This window comes from Ursus maritimus, unplaced genomic scaffold, assembly GCF_017311325.1.
Source record: "Ursus maritimus isolate PB19 unplaced genomic scaffold, ASM1731132v1 scaffold_12, whole genome shotgun sequence".
Lineage (NCBI taxonomy): Eukaryota > Metazoa > Chordata > Mammalia > Carnivora > Ursidae > Ursus > Ursus maritimus.
The window spans coordinates 45620168-45644446 of NW_024423564.1; the positions used below are offsets into that span (position 1 = coordinate 45620168).

Here is a 24279-nt window from a genome sequence, read left to right on the forward strand (position 1 = left end):
CGGAACTTCACTCATATTTTTCAGAGGTACTAATGAACTCAGCAACTTTATCAGTTCAACCACACATTTTCTTTTCCTGCTGTTTTTGAAAATTATAGGCAGATCACAAGTTGTATGTGCAAAATAACTGCAAGTTCACTGAACAAGTGTGGTCGGCAGAATAATGGCCCACAGAGATGTCCATGTCCTAATCCCTGGAAACTGTGACTAGGTTACCTTACATGGTAGAGACTTTGTAGATGTGATTAACGTTAAGAACTAGAGATGAAAAGATTATCTTGGATTAAGCAGATGGTCTCAATTGGATCACAGGAGTCCTTAAAAATAGAAGAGGAAGGCAGAAGAGTCGTTCAGAGAGATGCACCTGGAGAAGAGGCCCTAAAGATTCAAAGTGAGAGAGGACTGAACCCACCATTTGCTGGCTTGGAAGATGAAGGGGCTATGAGGCAAGGAATGAGGGGATCTCTAGAAGCTAGGAATCACCTTCTATCAAGGAAATGATATTCTCAGTACCATAGTAGCAAGAAACTTAATTCTCCCAACAACCTGAAGGAGCAAATGAGCCTCCAGAAAGGAATCCTGCAGTGCTGACTCTTTGATTTTAGCCCAAGGAGGCGCTGTATGAGTTCTATATTGTTGCTGTAACAAATCACTACAAAGTTAGTGGCTTAAAACACTCCTATTTTACACTTCTATAGTTCAGAAATCTAATACTGGTCTCGCCGGATTAAAAGGAAAATATTGACAGGCTGTGTTCTTTTTTTAGTTCTGGAGGAGAATCAATTTTTTGCTGTCAGCTGAGGGCCATTCCCAGTTTCCAGAGGACACAGCTTTCCTTGGCTCGTGTTCCACTTCCTCCATCTTCAAAGTCAGCGGTGGTGATTTCTCACATCACATCTCACTGACCCACTCTTCCACATGCTACACTTACAGACTCATATGATTGGACTGAGCTCTCCATCATAGTCTCTTAATCACAGGGTACTTAACACATTTGCAAAGTCCCTTTTTCCGTGAAAGCTAATAGAGTCCCAGACTCCAAAAATTAGAACATGAGTATCTTTGGAGGACCCTTTATTCCAGTTACCATGGCCCTGTTCTGGACTTCCAGTCTACAGAACTGTCAGATAATAAATTTATATTGTTTTAAACCAGTAAATTTGTGGTCATTTGTTATGGCAGCTATGGAAAACTAATAATTCAGAGATTAAATCAATATCCATATAGTGCTTTATAATTCTGAGAGCAAGGATTACATGTATATGGCCTAATTTAGTTCTTGCAGTGAATAAGCATTTTTATTATTACCATTTACAAGTGAGAAAACTAATGCAACATTTCAGTGGCATACAGATCAGGCATGCAGGTTTTGGATCTGACTTTCATATCAGTCACTGGGTCCATTAACAAGATATTTAACTTCTTTAGCCATATAGAATCTTATTCTATATTACAGAACCTATCTGATGCATTTACCTAAGGTTAACTGAGGAATTCGTAATGAAAAGCATTTATCAGAGTACCTGGGTGGCTCAGCCACTTAAGCGTCTAACTCTTAATTTCAGCTCAGGTCATGATGTCAGGGTTGTGAGACTGAGCCCCACATTAGACCCTGCACTCAGCAGGGAGTCTGCTTGAACTTCTCTCTCCCTCTGCCTCTCCCCCCACTCATACTCTCTCTAAAATAAATAAATAAGTCTTTACAAAAAAGAAAAAAGGAAAGTATTTATCATGGAAATTTACACATAATAAGGAATCAATAAAAGGTAAATATTATTTTTATTTATAGTGTCATGGGTAATAATTGAATAAGAAAATTAATCTTAATGAAATGTCATATTTTCTGGATGAAATTTCTATCATGCCCCACACTGAGCAGGGAGCGTGATGTGGGGCTCGATCACAGTATCCTGGCATCATGACCTGAGCCAAAGGCAGATGCTTAACCAACTGAGCCACCCAGGTGGCCACACAGAATTTTTTTAAAAGATTTATTTATTTATTTATTTATTTGAGAGAGAGAGCGTGGACGCACAAGCGGGGGGTGGGGGGGCAAAGGGAGAGGGAGAGAATCTCAAGCAGTCTCCCCACGGAGGATGGAGCTTGAGGCTAGGCTCCATCTCAGGACCCTGAGATCATGATCTGAGCCCAAACCAAGAGTTGAAAGCTCAACTGACTGAGCCACCCCTAGGAGCCCCTATATCACAAAATTCATAGTATAACAGAAAGATAAGTATTTTAAAAGTGGCTAATAGTTAAATAAGTAATAGCAAACAAACATGTATACGCCACATAACATTAGGGCAGGCTTTTTTATTTTATTTTTGAAAGTATGTAACATGAAGCTACTAGACTGAGTAGTGACTAAATCAGGAAAGGTTTCTCTGAGGACATATTGCTTAATCAGAGACTGAAAGATGAGAAGTTATCAGGGTGAACTGAAGGATAAAGTATCTAGGCAGCAGAAAGAGGAACTATATAAGGAGAAAGCAGACTGTAAGGACCTGTCTCAGCCTGTGATCCCTATCAGAAACTCAAAGCTGAAAGTTATCCTTCAATTGCTGTTTTAGACCAGTGATTATCTACATCTATATACCAGTGATTATACACACACACACACACACACACACACACACACACACCTCCCAGGGACAAACATTCAATAGATGTGAAATAGAAATGTTCATGTAACATTGTAATATTGAAAATAAGTTAGACCCTAATAAATTTGTTTTTATAAAGTTTTGCAATGTTTTTACCTTTTCACATGATGGGCTTCGTTTTTTCCTGGCCAGCTAGGTTATTTAATCATGGTATAATATATCACTTTTACCCATACTTTAATTTTCATTTATTATCCCCTTACTTTATAATTCAAGTTACACTTTAAAAATTCTTGGATGTGAATAAGGATTTTGTCCTCCTATGTTTCAATAGTTTTTATAGACACATTTAAGCCTAGATAATCTTCATTGTGGGGATGAAAATAAGATAAAAAGAAAGAAATGATAGAAAATCAATATTATATTAGTGTATGGAGTCAGATAGGGCATTAGGTTGAACTAAGAAAATAGTTATAAAATAAAATCAGATTTTAAGAATATGGATTTGAGGGCAATTGCTGCTTTTGTAAGCTCACCTCTGTGTAACTGAAATAGCTTATCAGCCAACTATCATCTCAGAAGTGTAACTCTTCCCTATCTACAATTTAGGAGCAGCCAGATAAAAATGGAGAAGTGATGTAATCATATATTCTCTAAACACTCCAGGTTTCAATTAACAAGCTCATAGCTACCTGAGGGCAAACAGTGTAGTGACTGATATTGGCCCAGACAAGGGAGCCCACAGGAAAAACATTTTTTTGTTAATTGACATAGATTTTGGATTTGGAGCACCATGACCAAATTTCATTTTGCTTTATTCATATGAAATTGAATCTTCTTACCAGTGTTCTAACTTCTACAGCATTACAGTAGTTTTGGCCAAGAGAGTAAAATGAAAACAAGAATAAGGTTGACTTTTGAAAACAGACCATTTAATGGAATTATTATATCATTTTTCAATTCTCTTTGGCATGGATTGAGATGTGATTTTTCAAGACTTGTATAAGGAGGGAGAAGAGCCTCCTCCCACCCCAGAAATTCACATAGGCTCATTCTTCCTCTACCGCGTCTCTGATAAACAGGATCCCTCCTGCCTGCGTTTCTGTTTTCAAATAAATAAAAATTCTATTATTTCAGAAAGGAGTCTTTTTTTCCCAAATTTCATTCATTTGCAAGTATTTTTTTTCATCTTTGATTATGTCCTTATATTTTTACTCTAGTGCTATTTTTAGTCAAATAAGAATGTTTTCCCTGGAATATTAAAAAATAAAGATAATTTACTTTTTTTACCACCACTTAACTTTTAGTTTGAGAATCATATTTTTTTCCTGAAGTTTATTGGATAGGTTATATATATTATCTATAGTGTGCCTCCCTTAAAAACTTAATAATTTTGGAAACTGAAATGCAGCGATGGTTTAATGTATCTCTATACTCTTATCAAGCCATCTGGCTTGAAACCTTGAGAATGAGTATGAAATTTTCCCAAAAGAAAAGCAACATTTAGTTAGGTTAAGTGTCAACTTGCTAGCTTACACTGTATAAAAGTCAATATGTACCAAGCCATATTAGTGAATTTCATCTACACTGCTAGAAGGTTGTTGAACTCAATTACAGAAATGTGCAGAGCTCTGTTTGATGTGCGACGAGGTTAGGAGACCACAATCAATTAAAAAGAACACATGTATATCCTGTTCTGGGGAAACAGTTGTTCTAGTATCCCTTGTTCAGTTTCTGCTTTTTTCTCTGACTTTTCCTCTGAACATAGAAGAACAAAGGGTTTAATAATTCCCCAGTTTCATTTGGGATTGTTTTGTCAGCAGTATCTAATAGGAAGACATGAGATTGTTATTTTATTTGAATGAAGCCTCAGGCGGCTACAATTAAACATGCTGCACTTTTTCCTTGTAGCAAAACCATTTGAAAATGGACAATATTTGGATATTTATGGAATTACAAGGGACCAGGCCGGAGAATATGAATGCAGTGCGGAAAATGATGTGTCATTCCCAGACGTGAAAAAAGTAAAAGTTGTCGTAAACTGTAAGTCCTATAACCTTTTGTCAACGTAACTTTAGTGAAAAGATGAATATCTGAAATATACTGTCTGAATTTATGTTGCTGTTTTTTAAGAGGTGCTCTTATTGATAAAGACCACCTACTGATAGTGAAAGTGTGTACATGTTAGAATATCGATCAAATTGTTTAATGTAACATTAGTTGTCCCAAGTAATCCCACAGTAATTCAGATTGATGTGCAGATGGAAACGTTTCCAATAGCGTCGTAGTCCCCGGCATTCTAAACTATTGTATCTCTATCTCTAGAGTACTGTAGACACGTGGCATTTTCTTTGTTCTCTTGAGTTTCACCTGGAGTATATTCTGATTAAATTTAAGTGTGAAACTCCCAATCAAACCCGATGGAAATTAAATTTGCTCGTCTGTACTCAAAGAGAAGAGCTGTTGTGATATTTCTATGGCTTAGGTTATTCAATTCTACTTAGTTTAAAAAATGTTGAGAAAATGAATCAAGAATTTTCCCACGGGCATCATTATTAGGGAGTTAGAATAATTAGAGATACCTGCAGAGCTACTGATGCCATTATGTGACACCCTCTCTAAATGCATCTCAAACACTGATATAAGGTATTTTTCACTAACATCCTATTTTATCTTATGATCCCAATAGTAATGACTGAAATAGTCTGTACTTTTCAAAAATACCCCCTTATTAGTCTTTCAAAAGTTTTCACATTGTTTAACTTATTCAATAAGATACTATTAGGATAACAGTATTTTACCAAAGGTGTTTATAAGCTACAGCTTCAATTTTTTTTCATTCCACTTATATACCTTTCTGTATATGGCCATTGCTAATAATGTACATATCATTAGAAGAAGGAATCATTCCAAATATATTCCAAAATGCTTAAACTAAGTAGTTTCTTTTTTCATATTAATATGAATCTTTCAATTTCATGGGCCAAAAAATAACTATCAAAACACACCTGGCAGTGGAGTGTCTGCCAGGGCAAATCACTGCCATCAACTAACATTTGTCAATGACTAATCTATGTATTTGGGGTTGAACTATCTCTTTGAGACTAAACAAATGTGCATAATACCAGACCAAGAGGCAGCTTCTGGGGCAGAGTTTCTCATATTCTGTAGACAAATTTTAGCAGATTCACCCAAGAAGCTCACCCAAAATGGAACTCAACTCTACTAAATAAGAATCTATGGGGTATATGACCTGGAAATCTACATTTATAATAAGTTTCCACTGATTGTCAGGGCTCATGTTTCAGGGGGCTACTACTGCTCATCCCTCTGGAACTCGCAGAAATAGAGATAATAAGCAAGTAAAAATTCCTGAGTATTTTATCACTAACTGTATTTATCTGAATATGAGTCTACTGATTTTATTGTTGGAGGGTTGGAAAAAGGTATAAAGAAGTAATATTTTTAGCAGTGAACACTAAGAAATGAAAAAGTAGAGTCAAACTGTCAGATAAGCAAGGCACTCCCCCAGTAATGCATCCCCTCCAGCTCCCAGCCCCAGTACTTCTCTAAAAGTCTCTAGTGGGGATAGAATAGAAAACCCAGCTGTTGTATGGGTTCTCATGGGCCCATGCTCCATGTATAACCCACACTTTCCTTTGTATTCACACTTTCTCTTTCATCCTTTTTATCCCTCTGTCTTTACTTCCTTGTCACTTATCATTTAATCAGATCCTTTTTTTTTTTTTCCTGGAAAACTGGGAACCATAGACAGAAAGGTCAACTAAGGAGGCAGACATGTGGAGAGAAACTGAAGTAAAAGAAAAATATACCAACCAAATTAGTCAACATCTAAAGGATCTGGGTGGAGAAGAGCACCTATTTATAAAGCAGAAGGACAGAAACTGGGGAAACGAAATGTCAAGAACTGTGAAAGATCTGCCACAGTTTCATGGATGCTGGCAGAAAACAGAGACAAAGGGCAGTTTGTGACTCACAGTGATAGCGGTAGCCAGAATATTGTCTTTTTATTTTTTATTTTTATTTTTTTATATCAGGTCCCCAAGCTCCAGTTACTACACGGTGATATGATGAAGGCTAGGTGACACCTATACACACAGTGGGTTTATGTCATAGCTGCAGCTCCCTAAGCTTAGGAAACTCAGGTTTTTTTTTGTTGTTGTTTTTGTTTTTGTTTTTTTTTTTTTTAATAATGGCAGCAAGCAAACCTGCCCTTTGCTGCAGAGGGAGAACTTATCTTTATTATACTGGACTGTAAACAAAACTGCTGTTTGCTCCATGGGGAGAACTACTTCTGTCTTTCAAGATTGTTCACTATACAAACATTCTCAAAAAGTCTGGAACAAAAGTAAGCATTCAGTGTCTCTGCTTCCAAGATGTGCAGAAATAGGAGAAACGTATGGCGAATTATCTTTCAACACAGCACAGGAGCAATAAAAGTTTGAAGCAGAGCCTAGAGCTATTCCACTAGCTGAAAAAGAAGCTTCGGTGGTTTTTGTAGGGTGCCAAACACCTATGAAGAGGTAGGAAAGACTTTGTTAATCAACTTTAATTTAAGAAAGAAAACAGGAAGAAAAGTTTAAAAAAAAAATTAAGGAAGTGCTTTTAAAATTATAACTAGAGGGGCACCTGGGTGGCTTACTCAGTGGAGCATAGGACTCTTGATTTCTGCTCAGGTCATGATCTCAGGGCGGGCTCCAAGCACAGCAGAGAATCTGCTTGGGATTCTCTCTCTTCCTTTCCTGCTGTCCCTCCCCCTCCTCTCTCTCAAATAAATAAATAAATCTTTAAAAAAAAATAAATTACAACCACAGACTATCTTTTTTAAGAATTAATTCAGTTAGATCAAGTATAGTCATAAATGGAATTATCAGTGACCACATAATATTAACAAAGCTCACATCTTTTTAAAAAGTGAACCCAACAGGACTGTTGAATGATTTTGAACAATCAGTTTTGTCTTCTGCTCCTTCCCAAATTATGCCTCTGCTAGCTCACCTTTGCCTAAATGTGCCATGAAGAATTGTGTTTAATACTGATTGACTAATTAGATTTACATCTGTGGAATTAATATTTTATGTAAGTGATGAGTTCTGGCCAGACTTCTGGTCAAGACCTAAATTTTGCCTTAGTTTGGAATGGTTATGTCACACAGATATCAGTGATTTCTGAGCCGTGTGGGTGTGTAAGTGTATGCCTATATATGTTCTTGGTGATGAAGAGGTTTGGAAAGTGTTAATTTTATGAATTTGTCCCTTTAAAAGTCAAAAATCGAGCGCTATCTATGAATTTTACTGAGCTGATTTCCCAAAGGAAATTAGCCAAAGCCTACTGAATAAACTTGAGTTTGTCAAATCCCAAAATTGAGCACAGTGGTCTATGTTACCAGCACGGAACTGCACATCTCCTGATAACCTGACAATTCCCTGATGATAGAATCGTGCCAAGTTGAAGGCAGTGCTTCTTTTCACTGTTATTAATCAATATGATGTGCATATAGAATTGCAGTAGCTTTGTGAGTTATAATTTGAGGAGAAACTTTGTCCCTTTTCCCAAATGGGGTTCAAGATGAAATGTAATAAATTTTTATAAGCTCTGGTAGATTCGGTTATGCGGTAAGTTAATTTGAGAAAGAGATTTAGGTTCCCTTCAAGTTAGAAGTGTTTAATATTTTACTATTTATCTAAAATGTCTTCTGTATTTAACACACACACACATAAACCACATACATACAATAAATAATGTATTTGCCACATACTTTTTACCTATAGGACTTTGATGGGGATTTCTGTTCAATTTAATTAAACAGCAATTTAGTGGAATGATTAATATAATTGACTATATTTTATATAGATTGGGCCAGTTGGTTGATTAAATAAATCAGCCAATTATGAATTATTTACAGAAAGCCTTACCATAGATAGGAAGAAATTTATAGGATAGTAAGATTCTATGCAAAGCTTGTTTCTGAGTAGGGAGATTCTGTAGGTGATTATTCTCCTTGTCTTTATGTGTATTTACTTTTATTCTTTTATATATACATATAAATTTATATTTGTAATATATATACATATGCATATTATATATACATATATACATATAATGTATATTTGTATTTATATTTGTGTAAACATATATATACACGCATCTATATACATATGTACGTAAGTATGTGTACAATTTTCTTGTCAAATTGAAAAACAAATGAAATTAATAAAAAGGACTTTTGACCTTTATCATAACCAGATCTTGAGAGATTAAAACACATACACACAAGAAAGAACAAATTTTAAACTGGTTGATTAGCTAAGCCAGAGGGAGCTAGTGGATTAGAGTTGAACAGATTCTCTGTTTCAATTGCATCTGCATTCCATTCCTAGAAGCAGCCTAGAAGATTCTAGTCCCATAATTTTAATTGTTAACTAAAAATGGAAGGAGGAATGAGTTCCAAAAAGCTCATAGATTCAACTGAATTGGAAAAGACAGAAACCTGTGAAGATCTAGTTTGGAAAGGAGAGACCAGAGTCTAGAAAATCAGCAATGTTGACTCATTGGAAGCCAAAGCTAGAATCTGGAAAAAAGTATCAAAGACTAATAAAGTAATGTAGATCTCTGTAGGGAAGCAGAATCCCAGATATTAGGAATCAGGAAAGCCTGTAAGACCTAGCCCTTCAAAATGAATGTGTCAGTAGATGGGGTGGGTTCTCTGATCTTGGGACAGGCTGTTTGTTCTACGTCCCATCCATTCTTTCAGTTAGTAGGAACTGTTTGGAAAATAGTGGCCTGTAGTCAGATACTACTTATTTGAACACCTGTTGTATAATTTACTGGGTTTTCGGACCTTGGGAAACCACTTTACCCCTCTGAGTCTCAATTTTGAATTCCGTAATGTAGGACAATAATACATAATCATCAAGGTTTGGGTAAGGATTAAATGAAATGATGTGCACATATGGTGTCTGGCTCACTGTAGACAATTGAAAAAATTTCTCTCTCTCTCTCTCTCTCTGGATATATTTACTCTAGAATGTTAGCTCTATGCAGTAAGGGATTTTTCCTTTCCTTTTACAATGATGTGTTGTTATCACATAGAACAGCACCTGGTCCATAGGAGGCACCCAAAAAAATAGTCGTTGATTGAGTGAATTATTAAAAAGATTGGTGTTCTCTTAGTGAGCCATTCTACCAGACAGAAGAAAAAAATATTGTTTCCTCCATGATTACATTTTTTCTCCCAAGACAATAAGTAAATAGTATGTTGAGTAATTTACTTCCAATACAATTTTTTAACCAAATTTTTCAGGTGGATTTAATAAAGATAACCTGACACTTATATAGTGCTTTCACCCAAAGAGAGGAAACACTAATTCCATTTTTTTTTACAGATAAGAAAATTGAGGTTCAAGGAGATTAAAACATTTAATAACTTCTCTTTTTTCAAGAACAAAACAGAGATGAACAAAAGAAGGTTAATTAACAACAACAAAAAAATAGAGTCAACCAGATTAAGGCAAAAAGAGGTCTAGACATTATTTCAGTTTTCACTTATGACAGTCAGATTTTGTATTGATTATTTTATTTAGTGTCAGAAATTGTTTTTCACACACAATTTCTAGTAAAATAGAATTGAATATTCTTCCTATGGTCAAACAGTAAAGATATTTTTGGGTGTACTGTGAACTAAGTTTTCATCCAATAAATCATAGGCACATGTTTGTGCATTATTTTGCATCTTATACATATTCATTTATGCAAATGTGCACTTTATCTTCCAATATAACTAGCTCCAAACATGTGGGAAAGAATGTACCAATTAGTGTAACTTAATACAATTGTATCAAAGCTTGAAATGAGGGGCCGCTGGGGAAAGGGAGGAGGAGGAGGAAGCTTTCTAGGGAAATGACCAGTTTTTTTACTCTATTCATAAGTTTTCTCCGAAACCTTGCAAGTTAGGCAGACATCTCAGACTTAAGACTATAAGAAATAGCAGATGACAGACAAGTACATATCACCTCAAATAAAGAGAAAATCCCAGCATTCAGAGTTGGAATGGGTAAAATACTATTGTGGAACCAGAAGAAAAATGAGTATTATTTGAATTCATAATTACCACATTAGCTTTTATTTCTGGCTCCATTTTATGCCTCTACCTTACTTTCCATTTACCTCATCTTTCACATTTGCTTATGATTTAGGCTACTGTCCTGTGCTTTATGTTTTATTATAAGCTAATTAACATTTATCTGAAACAAGGCAGAGCATAAAAACTGCGTGTTGTTGTCTGTTAAATAAAGTACTAGTTAATATGCCATTTCTAGAGTAATAATGAAGCACTTCAATAAATCTGTATTTATATATGTATTTATTTACCTATTTACTTATTGCTTACCATGACACTATCAAGGTTTTAGGGCCGGGGATATTGGTCTTGAAGGAAAGGAGAAAGATAAGAGAGACACATGGTTATTATAGTGTGGTAAGTGCTTTGATAACCCCTCTTTAAGTACAACACAAGGCTATCAGAAAGACACAGCCTTGGGGTATCATGGAAGGCTTCTAAGAGGCCTGATCCTGATGAAATCTGAGGATAAAATTGAATTTGACAGATTTTTTTTTTTTTTTTTTAAAGAAAATCAAGGAAAGGGGAGTCTCACACAGAGACAGCAGCATTTGCTTAATCCTGTTGGAGTCAGGGACAAGGCACTGCTTGGCCTGTTGGCTGCAGTGAGCTGGAGGAGACCAGAAAAGGGAATATGAAGGAGGGTGGGTACCTGAGAGAGAAGAAGGCAAGGCCCCATTAGATAAGAGTTCATGAATTTTCATAGGCAGATATAGATCCAGCTTCACAATCAAAGAATAACTATGAGATGATGGAGCTATTCAGAGATACATTTAAATACTAAGAAATGTATTTAAATATTTTTATTTCCTATATATATATATGGAGTATACTTGGATGATTTCTGGTTTGTCATTGCGAGGGCAAAACAAAGGCTTAACATGATAACTCTAGCCAACAGAGATATGAGGAACTAAAAAATTTGAAGGAAAAATCCCTACAGGCACTGAACATTGAAAATGAGAAACATATGGATGATCACCCAGAAAATGTATTTTTATTTTTTTCAGAAAACATATTTTTAAATAAAACATTTCTCCTCAATAGAACAACATAAAAATCTAAGAATTAAACCTGTTTTTTTCACCTTGGGACTTCCGTGCCATAAAAATTTCAGGTTTAATTCTGTGGTTTATATAATTCCTCAGTTGAAGTAAAACTATGTTATTAAACATGCAGTTAAGGAATACATGATTTCTTCTATTGAAGGAGGCATAATTGGTCCTTTGTTTTAAATCTTAGACATACACTTCAATTAATGACTAGTGTGCCAAGACTATTTTTACTTAATGAGGCCATTTTTACTTAATGAGTGTGCTTCCCAATTTAACTTAAATGTATTCTCCCATACTTTTATCTTAGTATTGAGAGTTTTAGTGTTAAGGGTCTATGAGTGATCTTTTACAGTTTTGTTCATGGAAAATCAAAATGCATCTGCAGTAAGCAAATGTGCATATTTTTATTATTCCTCTTTTTTTTCTGGAAGTGAAAGATGGAGCAATGCCCTTGCTTTAATACATGAGCAAAACTTTTTGCTAGACGAGAGTCTGTTTATTTTGTTTTGTTTACAGTTATTTATAAGTTGGCATTTATCAGTTTAAATATATACTTTTATATATAAAATAATAGGTATAATAGAGTTTGATTATCAACCAGTAGCAAGAAAGCAATTTCTAACAGGATGGAAATGCTCTAGGTCGAAAATGATTCCATTACAAAGGGATGAAAAGTGGTAACAGTTAGGAAGGGGACAAATATATACACACTTATATGTGTACTTCTCTGGCATACTCATCTAGATTCATGCTCTAGGAAGACCCCAAAGGGCCAAACTCTGAAAACTACAGGGTGGCTTCTTCTGAATATATTCTTCAAACTCATCGTGAAAGTTCAAACCTTGCACAAACCTACAGTGTATAGACCTGTGTTTATTTAAATCCAACATTATCAGCATATTTCCTCATGTAATTCATTTCTTTTTAACCAAACGCCAGGAGCCTTTCGTAAAATGGGAACAAATGAATTAAGGTTTTTGGGTCATTTCCCTACCATTAAGATTAAACTTTGCAGGAATTGTCAAGGATTTTTAAGTCTGCTATTGAACATAGTTGTATATTTTGTGTATATGTATGTATGTGTGTGAAGGGAGTAAGAGGGGGGTGATTACTATGGTAGAAATAGTATAATTAAAGGGACTATGGGGGGCACCTCAGTGGCTCAGTTGGTTAAGCCTCGACTCTTGATCTCGGCTCAGGTCATGATTTCAGGGTCTTCAGGCTCCGCGCTCAGCATGGAGTCTGCTTGAGATTCTCTCTCCCTTTCCACCATGCTCATGCAGGCCCTCTCTCTCTCTCTCAAATAAATAAATAAATCTTAAAAAAAAAAAAAAGGCAGTATGTAGTAGAGTCATGGGAGACAAATTCGGAACAAAAGGCAGCAAATCGTGGGGAAACTTGCATTGCACGCTGGAGCACATTCTGCCACATGCCCCACTCATTCCTTTCTTCTTTTCCATATTCTTTCTTTCTTGCTTTCTCACCATCATTCACACATTACTGCTCTTGCTCACTATCTTCATTTTTATTTTTTGGCTTCCTCCCCTCTCTTTCCCATTATTACTGCCCGTATATATAATCATAATAAACCAGTTTTTGAAAAGAACTTCTCACGTATATAATAGGAATCAGCAATGAATCTTATTCAGTCATCTCGGAAACATTTTAAATATACAGATTCCTGAATAACCACTCCCCATACTCAGTTTTTCAGTCTATATTATATTTACCTAAAAGCAAGTGGGTAAAACTTTTTTTTAATTTACATTTATGTTTGTAGATTACAGGGTAATGAGTATGAGACAGAAAGGCAGAAGATCTGAATTCTATTTTGTAACTCAGTTACTTAACTAATCATACAACTTTGGACAGAGAATTTAAAACTTCCACCTGTTGATCCCCCTATAAAATGAAGGAATCATATCTCTTAACATCCCCTACTCACAAGATCCTAATGCATTTCTCTAATCCAAGTATCCAAATTTTAGGGACGGCATGGATTCAATTCCTAGCAGGCGGGGAGTAAAGACTAAAAGGAACCGTTTGGCTTCAGTGTCAAACGTTCTAGATAATCTCATTATTTTACCTTGTGAATTCTTTGAGAAGTTATGAAGGATGATAATTTTGTTCTCTCATAGGTTATTGTCAAATTCAGACAAACTTGTTTTTCTTTTACTTTAAAATTTTAATTTTGTGGAAAGAATAAGTACAACAATGGAGAAATAAACTTCAGAGAATTTCAAAGAAAGGATTCTCTTTATGCAATGGACTGTGATAGAGGCTAACGAAAATAGGATTTGGAATTAAACATGATTTCTAATCCCCTCTCAGTCACTTTGGAGTATTGGGAAAGTTAGTTAACCTCTCGGGGGGCAGTTTGCTTACATAAAGAACAAGATAATTATACCCACCTTAAAGATTTGTTCTGAGGATTAAGTGTTCTACATAAAACAATAAAGTGGGTAGCGCAACACAGACAACTTTCGATACCGTAAATATTTGTGTCTCGCATGGTCACATTACCCTGTATGTCTACATATCTACCTTGCTCTGTGGCCTCTGTGGCCTGTCACCTGTTTGAGGAGGGACACTCCTCTTGGCCACCATTGTGACTCAGATAGTACAGCACAGTGGTTAGAAGGATAGGCTCTGGAGCTGCTCACGCTGGCTTTGAACCCTAGCTCTGCCGCTTATCACTGCTGTATGAGCTTAGTCAAATTATTAAGCTCTGTGTATGTCAGTATCTTCAACTATTAAGTGGAGGAGGGGTACCTGGGTGGCTCAGTCAGTTTAAGCACTTGCCTTGGGCTCCAGTCATGACCCCGGGGCCCTGGGATCCAGCCCTGAGGGCTCTGTGCTCAGCGGGGAGCCTGCTTCTCCCTCTCCCTCTGCTGTTCCCCCTGCTTGTGCTCTCTTGCTCTTGCTCTCCCTCTTTCTTTCAAATAAATAAATAAATTCTTAAAAAAAAAAAGTGGAGGGGTATAAGGATTACCCCAGTTAATATATGAAAAGGTGTAGTGTACATTATTACTACTCCCAATACTCAGCACAGTGCCCGGGAATAAATGTCTGTTTGAATGAATGAATGAATGAATGAATGAATGAATGAACACGTGGAATTCTGTAGCTGATAATGACTATATAATCACCCTGATTCCCTCATCCTATGGATCTATGCATGTGTGTTCAGATGCCTTTGGAGGTTAGATCATAGAGTTTACAGAAGTCCTCAGAATGGAATCCTGAAATCCTGATTTTAGTTCTGAGGCTATTTCATTATACCCTCCTGACTCCATGTAAATCAAAATGGAATTTAATTATTTTCAGTAAACTATGTAAACTCCAGAGACTTTCCAAAAGATAGTGTAATCTGAAGGGTAAGGAGCCAGGATCGCTGTGTGCAATGAGGGTAAGATTTGAATAACTGGAATAGGCACAGGTGTGAGCTGTCAGAATGGTTGACACTGAGATCGAGTGAAGAACCAAGAAAATTAGGATTCTCAGTGAATAGATAAAACAATCACAACAAATAATCCTGAAGAACGATGCTGCACTCAAAATAAGTTTGTTCACATATTGTCTGAAATGAGAGCTTTTGTTTAATAGTGAATGTAATGAAGTCTCCGTGTCATGTGGCCTGTCTGCTTGCTGTTACAGTCGGGTTAACAGCAGTTCAAAAAACAAGCAAATAAAAACAAAACCAAAAAAGAGTGGGTAGGGGAAGCCCATCACTATGCTGGGGACATGAAACAGTTCTGGTTTTGATAGATAAAATAACTGATGATAAAGCTTTATTTAGTACACTCTGTGTTTCATGTTTACAATTTACTGCCCTGCTCTTATAGCCATGAGATCATAGTTCATTCGGTTTAGCAAAAGGTTAAAAGTGGTTTGGTGGCAATTAATATCTTACGCCCAGTTCCCAGTTGTTTCAGAGATAAGAGTTAAGAATTCGGATAAAATCTCTAAGTTTTTATGTAACATAATGAAACATGTGAGCTTAATGCATATTTATTCTTTTCTGCCATAAATCATACTTTTTTCCTAGTCTAAACAAATCGGCATTCTGTAGCCTAGAACAGATATTGAGAATGTTTCCGCATTTAGTGCAACCCACTAGTGTACATTTCCAGGATAGGGCGGAGGGGGTGTTATCAGTAATTAGGTGAATTTCACAAATGCTTCGCTTGTTAATGCTGTTTCATACTTGTGAACGTACTGGTTTTGCAAACCCTTCTGTTGTTCTTTGTGGATGTCAAAAGCTCTCCAAAGCTCAAGGCAATTCACGTGCAGATGCAGTCATTGCTGAAGCCTCTCCTGAGCCGTTCTGCACAGGGCAACAGGAAATAGATGAATCTGAAGATTTATGAATTTTTTTGGAGGCAAGTTACATAACTCCAAGAGTCCAGTGTCCTGATAAAATTTTCTAGATGGCCCATGTGATAGAAATTTCAAGCTATTTATCAAAACGTGTTTTTAGATCCTTCCTGCATCCACTGCTTGGACTACAGTGTCTAGCCTGCAAAGGGGTTAGTTTTGGCACTGTGACTGCTTTCCAGTAAACGAAATATGAGCAGATGTGACCTGGGCCCCTTACAGGCTTGGTTTGTAACAACTTCCCAGGCATGCTTTCTTGCTGGTTTCACTTTCTGGCTAACAGGGATAGTAGCCCTCAGGGTGACCTTGAAAGTTTCCTTTTGAAGAGTACAAAGCCACCATTATCTTGAGCCCCAGATGGATTGTATGCAGAAGGCTACCCTGCCCTCTTACCTCATTTAACTCTTAATCTTCCACGATCTGAAACATTATGGACTATTAGATGAGCAAGAATTAAACTTTTTTGTTGACTCACTGCAAATTTCGGTCTGTTTGTCACTATACTTTAGACTCTCCTAATGCATTCAAGTCTATAGGCTCAAATCCTCTGTATACAGTAGGAAGTTTTGAATCGTATCTTTCTTAAAAAAAAAAAAAAAATCTAGCCCAGAAGCAATTATTAAAAGCTCCCTGAGAAGAGTAAGGAGATAATGGATCTCTCTTTCTTCCAAGGTGAAGCATAGCCAACTGAATTTATATTTGCTAATTTTGTCAGTCATGGTGAGAAAAAATAATCTATGAATATCATGCCTTTGAGGCTTCATATCACTTTGCTCAAAAAATACAGTTAGATTCAAAATAGCATATGGCCATCAACCTCTGACACGAACTTTCCTGAAAAAATATGACTTGAAGACAAAGAAAAAGAAACAATTGCTGCAAAACCTCCAAAGCCTAGAACAGACCCAAAGCCAATATTCAGAAGGAATTTCAACAAATCAAAAGCTCAGAGAGTTAGGAAAAAGCAAGCAAGCAAACAAACAAACAAAACAGAACCACAATGATGTACCTAGCTTAGTTTCAAGGAAGAAACAGCCCTGCCTGCCTGAAAGAAAACAGAATTTTCTCTCCCTCAGTTTCTGCTTCTTGGCTCAGAAACTTCCAGAATCTACAAAGGCAAAACTGGACAATCTCCACTCTGTGTATGGTTGCAACTTTTCAAGGCAGTCAGACTATTAGTCCCTTGCTTTTACCCTACCCTCCTTTAGCCACAGGTCTATTGCATTTCGAGGGGTGTGTTTTTAACAATTTAAAACTTTATATATAGGAAGAAAAAAATGAGAAGAGTACTAGAACCAGGCCATATTGGGGATAGCGTTTCACTGGCTCCAAGTACTGTAGAATCAGGGACTAGAGGTAGAGGAGGGACTAAAGTAAATCTTGCAAATTATATTTGGTTCATCCCGCTAGACACAGGAAGGAGGATAGTTGCGACTATAGACATGCTCTGCCCTTTGGCCTAGGAAATGCATCCAATCAGAAATCAGGAAGACAATGAGCGCAGTATTTAAACTACGTACCGTCTGCTAGGAAGCATCAGTTCAAATCAAATCCGAACTTTGCACATTAAGAGATCGGCAGTTGGAGGGCGGGGTGGGGAGCTAAGCAAATTCTCAAATATGCACCAAAGCAAGAAAAAAAAAAGCGCATTTAAAAATAAAACTTGAAGATGAATATTTTATTTAAATGACTGGCTACAGCAAAAGGGAGAAAATGTTAGAAAATGTTTTTAACATATATATATGAAACAAGAAGAGATTTCCTCCCCAAAAATGGTATCACAAAATTATAAAGAGAGAAGAGGCTGAGATAAAGAGACAAGAGGAAAAACAATCAGGTGCATTATAAAGATGGTCAATTGTGATGCAAAGAAATCTGGTGACAGGTTATTTCCTACCATCAACCATGCCAGATGTGTGGAAAAACCCCTCCTAGTATTAAACACCTAAAATTGCTAGAAGCTAGATAGAATGTGAAAATATGTCCTATACAGCATAGCTAAGCTTATAGCAATATAAGAAACACAAATTAGAAGTCTGAAAGTACCCCAAACTGCTATTCTGTGGGGCAAGGTACCCTGACCCGCTACTCTCTGAAGGTGTAGAATCTGGTTTTCACTTGCCAATCCTAGGAGTCTGGACACAATTGCTAGGTCCCGATTTGGTATGGGAACTCACACTAGTGACACCCCATGTCATAAAGGTGGGGCAATGGAAGGGTGACCCACTCAGGGATGAAGCAGGACACAAAAAAACAGTTTAGCCTGCTATTCCTATCGCCATCTTGACACAGGGCAATGAAGCAAGGGCAGACAGCTGTAGGAAAGAAAATTATTTCTGAGAATGCCTATAAGGCTCTCTCATGTAGATTTAGGGCTGGATTCACACTACCTTTTGACTATAAGGAATGCCAAGTAGAAAATTTAGTGTAATTTAGATCTAGGGTGACTAGCTCCTTAGATGCCTGACAGAAGAAAAAGCAATATTCTTTGTAGAAAACAGTTTAAATACAGGCCGCAAAAATGTTTATAAGTGGTGTTCAAGAAACATTAAGTCTCAATAAAAAATCCAGTGCACAAAAGAGAAAGCAAGCCACTAACAGAAAAACAAGCTACAATGTGAGATAATACAAATATTGGAAATATCCCAAATAGAATAGTAACAAGATGTTAATATACCTAAAGAAATGAAAAGAGAATTAAAATATTATGAAAGAAAATGAAGCTATCCAAATTGATCAAACATTTTTAATGAAATATCTTAGCAAACCAGAAATATATTTATCTGACAAAGGGCACCTATGAAAAGCCTTAACAAGTATCATACAAATGGATGAAATGTAGATACATTTCCTTTAAAATCAGCTAAGACAAGGATGACCCCTTTCATTACTTTTCCTAGCGAGACTAAGACAATAAGACCAAGAAAAAATTAGCAGTAAAAGTATTTGACAAGAAGAATTAAAAATGGCATTTTTCCAAGATGATGTCATCACCTATATGCCAAATCCAGAAGGACATATAGATAAATTAATAGAATAAATAAGAGTTTATCATGATTAATAGATATAAAATCAATATACCAAATTAAATTGTATTGCTGTAACCCAGCAAAAAGAGTAAATCCAATTAGGAAAAACAATAATACTTAGAATATCAACAAAATATAAATGTATTGAGGACAAATCTAACAAAATATACATACAAATTACTTAAATACATTAAAGAGAACCTACTTAAATGGAGAGGCATAATATATTCAGAGATGTTTTAAAGATGTCATTACCCTCAAAGCAAAACACAGATTTGTTAGAATTTGAATAAAAATCAAGCTCAGTTTTTCATGAAATTTTCTAAGTTAACTATAAAGTTTACATAGATAACATAAAAAAATTCTAAAGAAAAAAATCAAATCAGGTGGACAATATATAGAATAATCACCATCAGAATAATCACCATATAACTATATATATTATATGTAAAACTATATATACATGATACTGTATTTAGTTATATATACCTGATATTATGAAACAGTGCAACAATAGACAAATATACAACTAAAGCAAAACAGAGAGCCCCCTAACAGATCCATGAGTATATAGAATTCTGATATACGAAAGAAGATACTGCAGATCAGTAGGGAGAAACATAAACCTTTAAATAAATGGCTTGGGAGCAATTAGTTTTCATGAATAAAAAACAAAAGGAAATGAAACTCTATCTCACAACATAAACAAAATCAATTCCAGATAAATTGAGGATGTAATTATGAAAGGCAAATCATTAAAAACCTCTAAAAGACAATGTAGGAGACTATGTATATGACCCTTGGTAGGGAAATTTTCATTAGCCTAAACAAGAAAATGAAAACTATAAAGACAATGACATATTTCATATCATATTAAAATTAACAGTTTTTTATGAAAGAGAACAAAGCGAAAAGCCACAAACTGAGAGAGGTATTGAAATACATAAAGCCAACAAGGATTAAAGAGGTAGAAAATATGAAGCATTTATTTAAAAAATCAAGAAATCCTATAGTGTATGAAAAGATACATGATAGGCTCTTCACAGAAGAGGAAAGTCTAGTGGGTCATAAACATATAATAAGATGTCCAATGTCATTTTTGTTATGATGTAAATACAAATTGAAACCATAATCACATATCATTTCACATGGACAGATTAGCAGCAATATAAACAATATAAATTTTAAATTTAAATTTAAATTTTTAACATGTTTTTATGAGAATGTAGTGTAAAAAAGAACTCTCACATATGGTTGAGGAAAACATAAATTGGAACAATAACTTAGGAAAACAATTTCATATCACCTACTAAAGTTGATCATGTGCGTGTTCCATGACCTGGCAGTTTCTATGTGAGGTACATTCCCTGCATATGTACACATGTGAATCTGAGGCTATGTACACGACTGTTTGTAGAGGCATTCTCTCCAGTAGCAACAAAACTAAAAACAAGCCAAATGCTCATCAACACTAAACTGTTCATCAACACTATAATAGACTTGTTTATAGAAATGCAAATAAATTGGGGCGCCTGGGTGGCACAGCGGTTAAGCATCTGCCTTTGGCTCAGGGCGTGATCCCGGCGCTATGGGATTGAGCCCCACATCAGGCTCCTCCGCTATGAGCCTGCTTCTTCCTCTCCCACTCCCCCTGCTTGTGTTCCCTCTCTAGCTGGCTGTCTCTATCTCTGTCGAATAAATAAATAAAATCTTAAAAAAAAAAGAAAGAAATGCAAATAAATATATAATATCTACATGAATCAGTCTGAATGAATCCCAAAAATATAGTACTAAAGAAAAAAATTGAAAAAGACACAGAATATGAGACTGTTGATATAAAGTTTAGAAATAAGCTAAACAAAATATATGGTTTAGGGGTGATTGTTTACATAGGTGAATATACCCTCCACGGGTGTGTGTAGCTCACAATTGATAGGTTAACATTAGCAGCACAGTAGAATCAAAATTCTGACAATTGTCTTCGAAACCAGCTAAGTACAGGTGTAATAATTCCACACTATGCTATAAACAATATTTCATAAATTCCTTCAAAAAAGTTTGGCAGTCAAATCTATGTAATATAAATATAGGATTTAAATGAAAAAGGTCTGGTATGGAAACTGTGATCATACTCCGTGAACACAGGAACTGACAGAGATGTTGAGGGGAATGGAAGAATGGAGAGAGAGTGGTTAGGAAGGCAAGAGGATTCATAGAGAGGCAAGAAAGCATGTTAAAGGCCATCTGTCATTTATCAGAGAGAGTGATATTTAATTATTGAATCTAAGAAACATAAGTAATATTTTTAAGACTAAAAGTAAACCCTAATAAAAAATACATACAGAAAACATGAGTGAAAATCTCTTCCATAGAGTAAAATGAGAAAAGATACCATTGAAGCATAAAAATTTAAACTCACACACAGAAAAGAGCAAATGAAAGCATCAGTTACAATAATTAACGTGATTAATATGATTAGTTATCCTATAAAAAGGAAAATAATATTCGGTTCATATTTAAAAACACTAATGTTAAGGGCACTTGGGTGGTACAGTCAGGTAAGCAACCAACTCCTGACTTGGGCCCAGGTCATGGTCCCAAGGTCATGAGATTAAGCCTGGTGTTGTGCTCCACGCTCAGCAGGGAGTCTGCTTGAGATTCTCTCTCTCCCTTTCCCTCTCCCCGTTCACCCCCCACTCACGTGCTTTCTCTCTCTCTCTCTCTCTCAAATAAGTAAATAAATCTTAAAAAAAGAAAGCTAGTATTTATTATTTACTAATATAATAAGCAATGATATATTGCTTACATAAGGCAAATCTAAAGCAAAATAACAAAAATATTAAAGAATGGATAAAGTTTTCTTAAAGCTATTGAAAGGAATGAAAAGAGGAATAAAACAATTTTAAAATAGTAATTGAGGGAGTGCTATACACTGTATTGTACACATCAAATTGTATACGTCATATTTTCTGATCCAACTTCAATAGCAAATGTTTAAATCTTCAAGCCACAATGACAAGATTCCAAACTTCTGGAAAAAAAAATCTTAAATAATTTTTTTGTGCGTATATAAAAAACAGCAAGAATGAGTACATTACATAGCAAAACAGACCAGATGCAAGAAAAACTATACTCAGAAGCAACTTTATAAGTTTAATAGCTTTTAATTTTGGAAAAAAAAAAAAAAGGAAAGAATGCTAGCAAATTAAACAAGTTATCAACATGAGAAGTTAAAAAATAAAACCTGAGGGAGATTTTTCCCTGTTAGAAGTAAGTGGGTTAGCTAGCCAAGAGCAGCCCTCTACACTGAAACAGCTAGAATGCTGGATAAAATTTCAAAAGGGTGTTTTAAAATGCATCATCGTAATTGAATGAAAGCAAAAATAAATGCTGAACCCTAAAATTAATTGAAACGAGAACCACTAGAAGATAAAAAAAGATAAGGAAAATAAATTTGCAAAAGCTTCAGATACTGAATTTCAGAAATATAAGTCAAAATGAGCAAAAGTAAAGTTCCAGTATGAGTAAGGAATGAGCAATTTTGAATTAAAATCTCACAGAACTTCCAGATACGAAAATTAGACTAATTACAATTGAAAACACCACAACAAGATAAATGGGTTACATGTAGCTAAAGAGAAAATTGGTGAATTGGAATAAAGTTCTGAAAAAATTATATAAAAGAAATTTTACAATTCAGAGATACCAAGATAGAATTTAAGAAAAAGATATGACGAGTACAATGTAAATGTCTAAAAGATATAAAATATAATTCATGAGGACATATTACAGAAAATGGGGAAGTGGGTTATAGGCAATATTTTTAAAAAATAGCTTAGAATTTTTTTCAGAATTATTGAAAAATAATTGAAAAACCATGAGATAATTTTAATGGGTTCAAGGAAAAAATCAATAAAGTTCAACATATCTTTATCATATAAAATCAGTTAACTATGAAGAGAAGGGGACTTGGTTAACCTGATGAGAGGCAAATACAAAATTTTTACATCAAGCATCTTAATATTGAAAAATTTATGCTTTCCGTCTCAGATCAGGAAAAGGCTTGACTGTTAGAACCCTACTCAACATTTCGGCAGAGGTTCTTACTATTGCAAAATACAAAGAAATAAAAGATATATGAACTTAAAAGAAAAAATGAAAATCACCAAATTCCTTTTATTTGTGGATGATAACATATTCTACATTGTAAAGCCAAATGAACCGACGTGAAAATTATTCAAATAAGAGGGTTTATCAATGATAGGAATGGCCTATCAACATCAGAAACTAATTATTTTTAAAAATTCATTGATAATTGCAAATATATATAAAATTATATCTTAGGGAAAGATGTGTAAAGCTTTCATGGAAGAAAAATTACCAAGCTTATTGAAAGGCATCTAAGAGACTTTAAAATGAATAGACAGGTACAGCGTATTTTTGGACCTGAAAATTTCATATTGTAAATCTATTGAACGTATTCATCGTCCCCAGATAGATCTATAAAGTAAATACAATTCCAGTTGAGATCCCAACAGATATTTGTCAAACTTGATAAGCTGATTTTAACAATTGACATAGAGGAACAAGAAGCCAAGAAGACTCAAAATAGTCCTAAAGAAGAAAACAAATTAGAAGTATACAATTAATAAAATTGAGACAGTTTAGTGTTGATGGAAGGAAAGAAAAATAGAGCATTAACTAGAGTAGAGAGTCCAGAAACAACCTAATGGGTAAATATTGCAGCAGACAGATCTATTTGATTTCCAAGCTTCTCTATATAGCTTCCACAGTAATTTTTACAAAATACAAATCTCACATTGTCACTGTCCTGCTTAAAATTCTTCCTTGGCTTACCATTTCTTTAGGATTGTGCCAGTCTCTTGACATGGCATTCTAGCTCCTTCTTGATCTGACCTCTGCCTGCTTACTCAGTATTCTTCCAGAACCCCATTCCTTATTCTTCTTAATGTGATGTGTCACCCATTCAAAGGTACTCACAATTTCCTAAATTAACCATGTCCGAACTCACTATCTTGAAAGCTTTCTTCTCTGCCATCCTACTGGTGCACCAA

General features: G+C 35.3%; 1 protein-coding gene across 1 annotated transcript in view; it reads left to right on the forward strand.

Annotated features, from left to right (window-relative positions):
- NEGR1 (neuronal growth regulator 1) overlaps positions 1–24279 on the forward strand; it is an 803476-nt gene that overhangs the window by 530164 nt on the left and 249033 nt on the right. The window contains exon 4 of the mRNA XM_008690719.1: positions 4515–4646. Coding sequence (XP_008688941.1) covers positions 4515–4646 — 132 coding nt within the window. The remainder of the gene's footprint in view (positions 1–4514; positions 4647–24279) is intronic.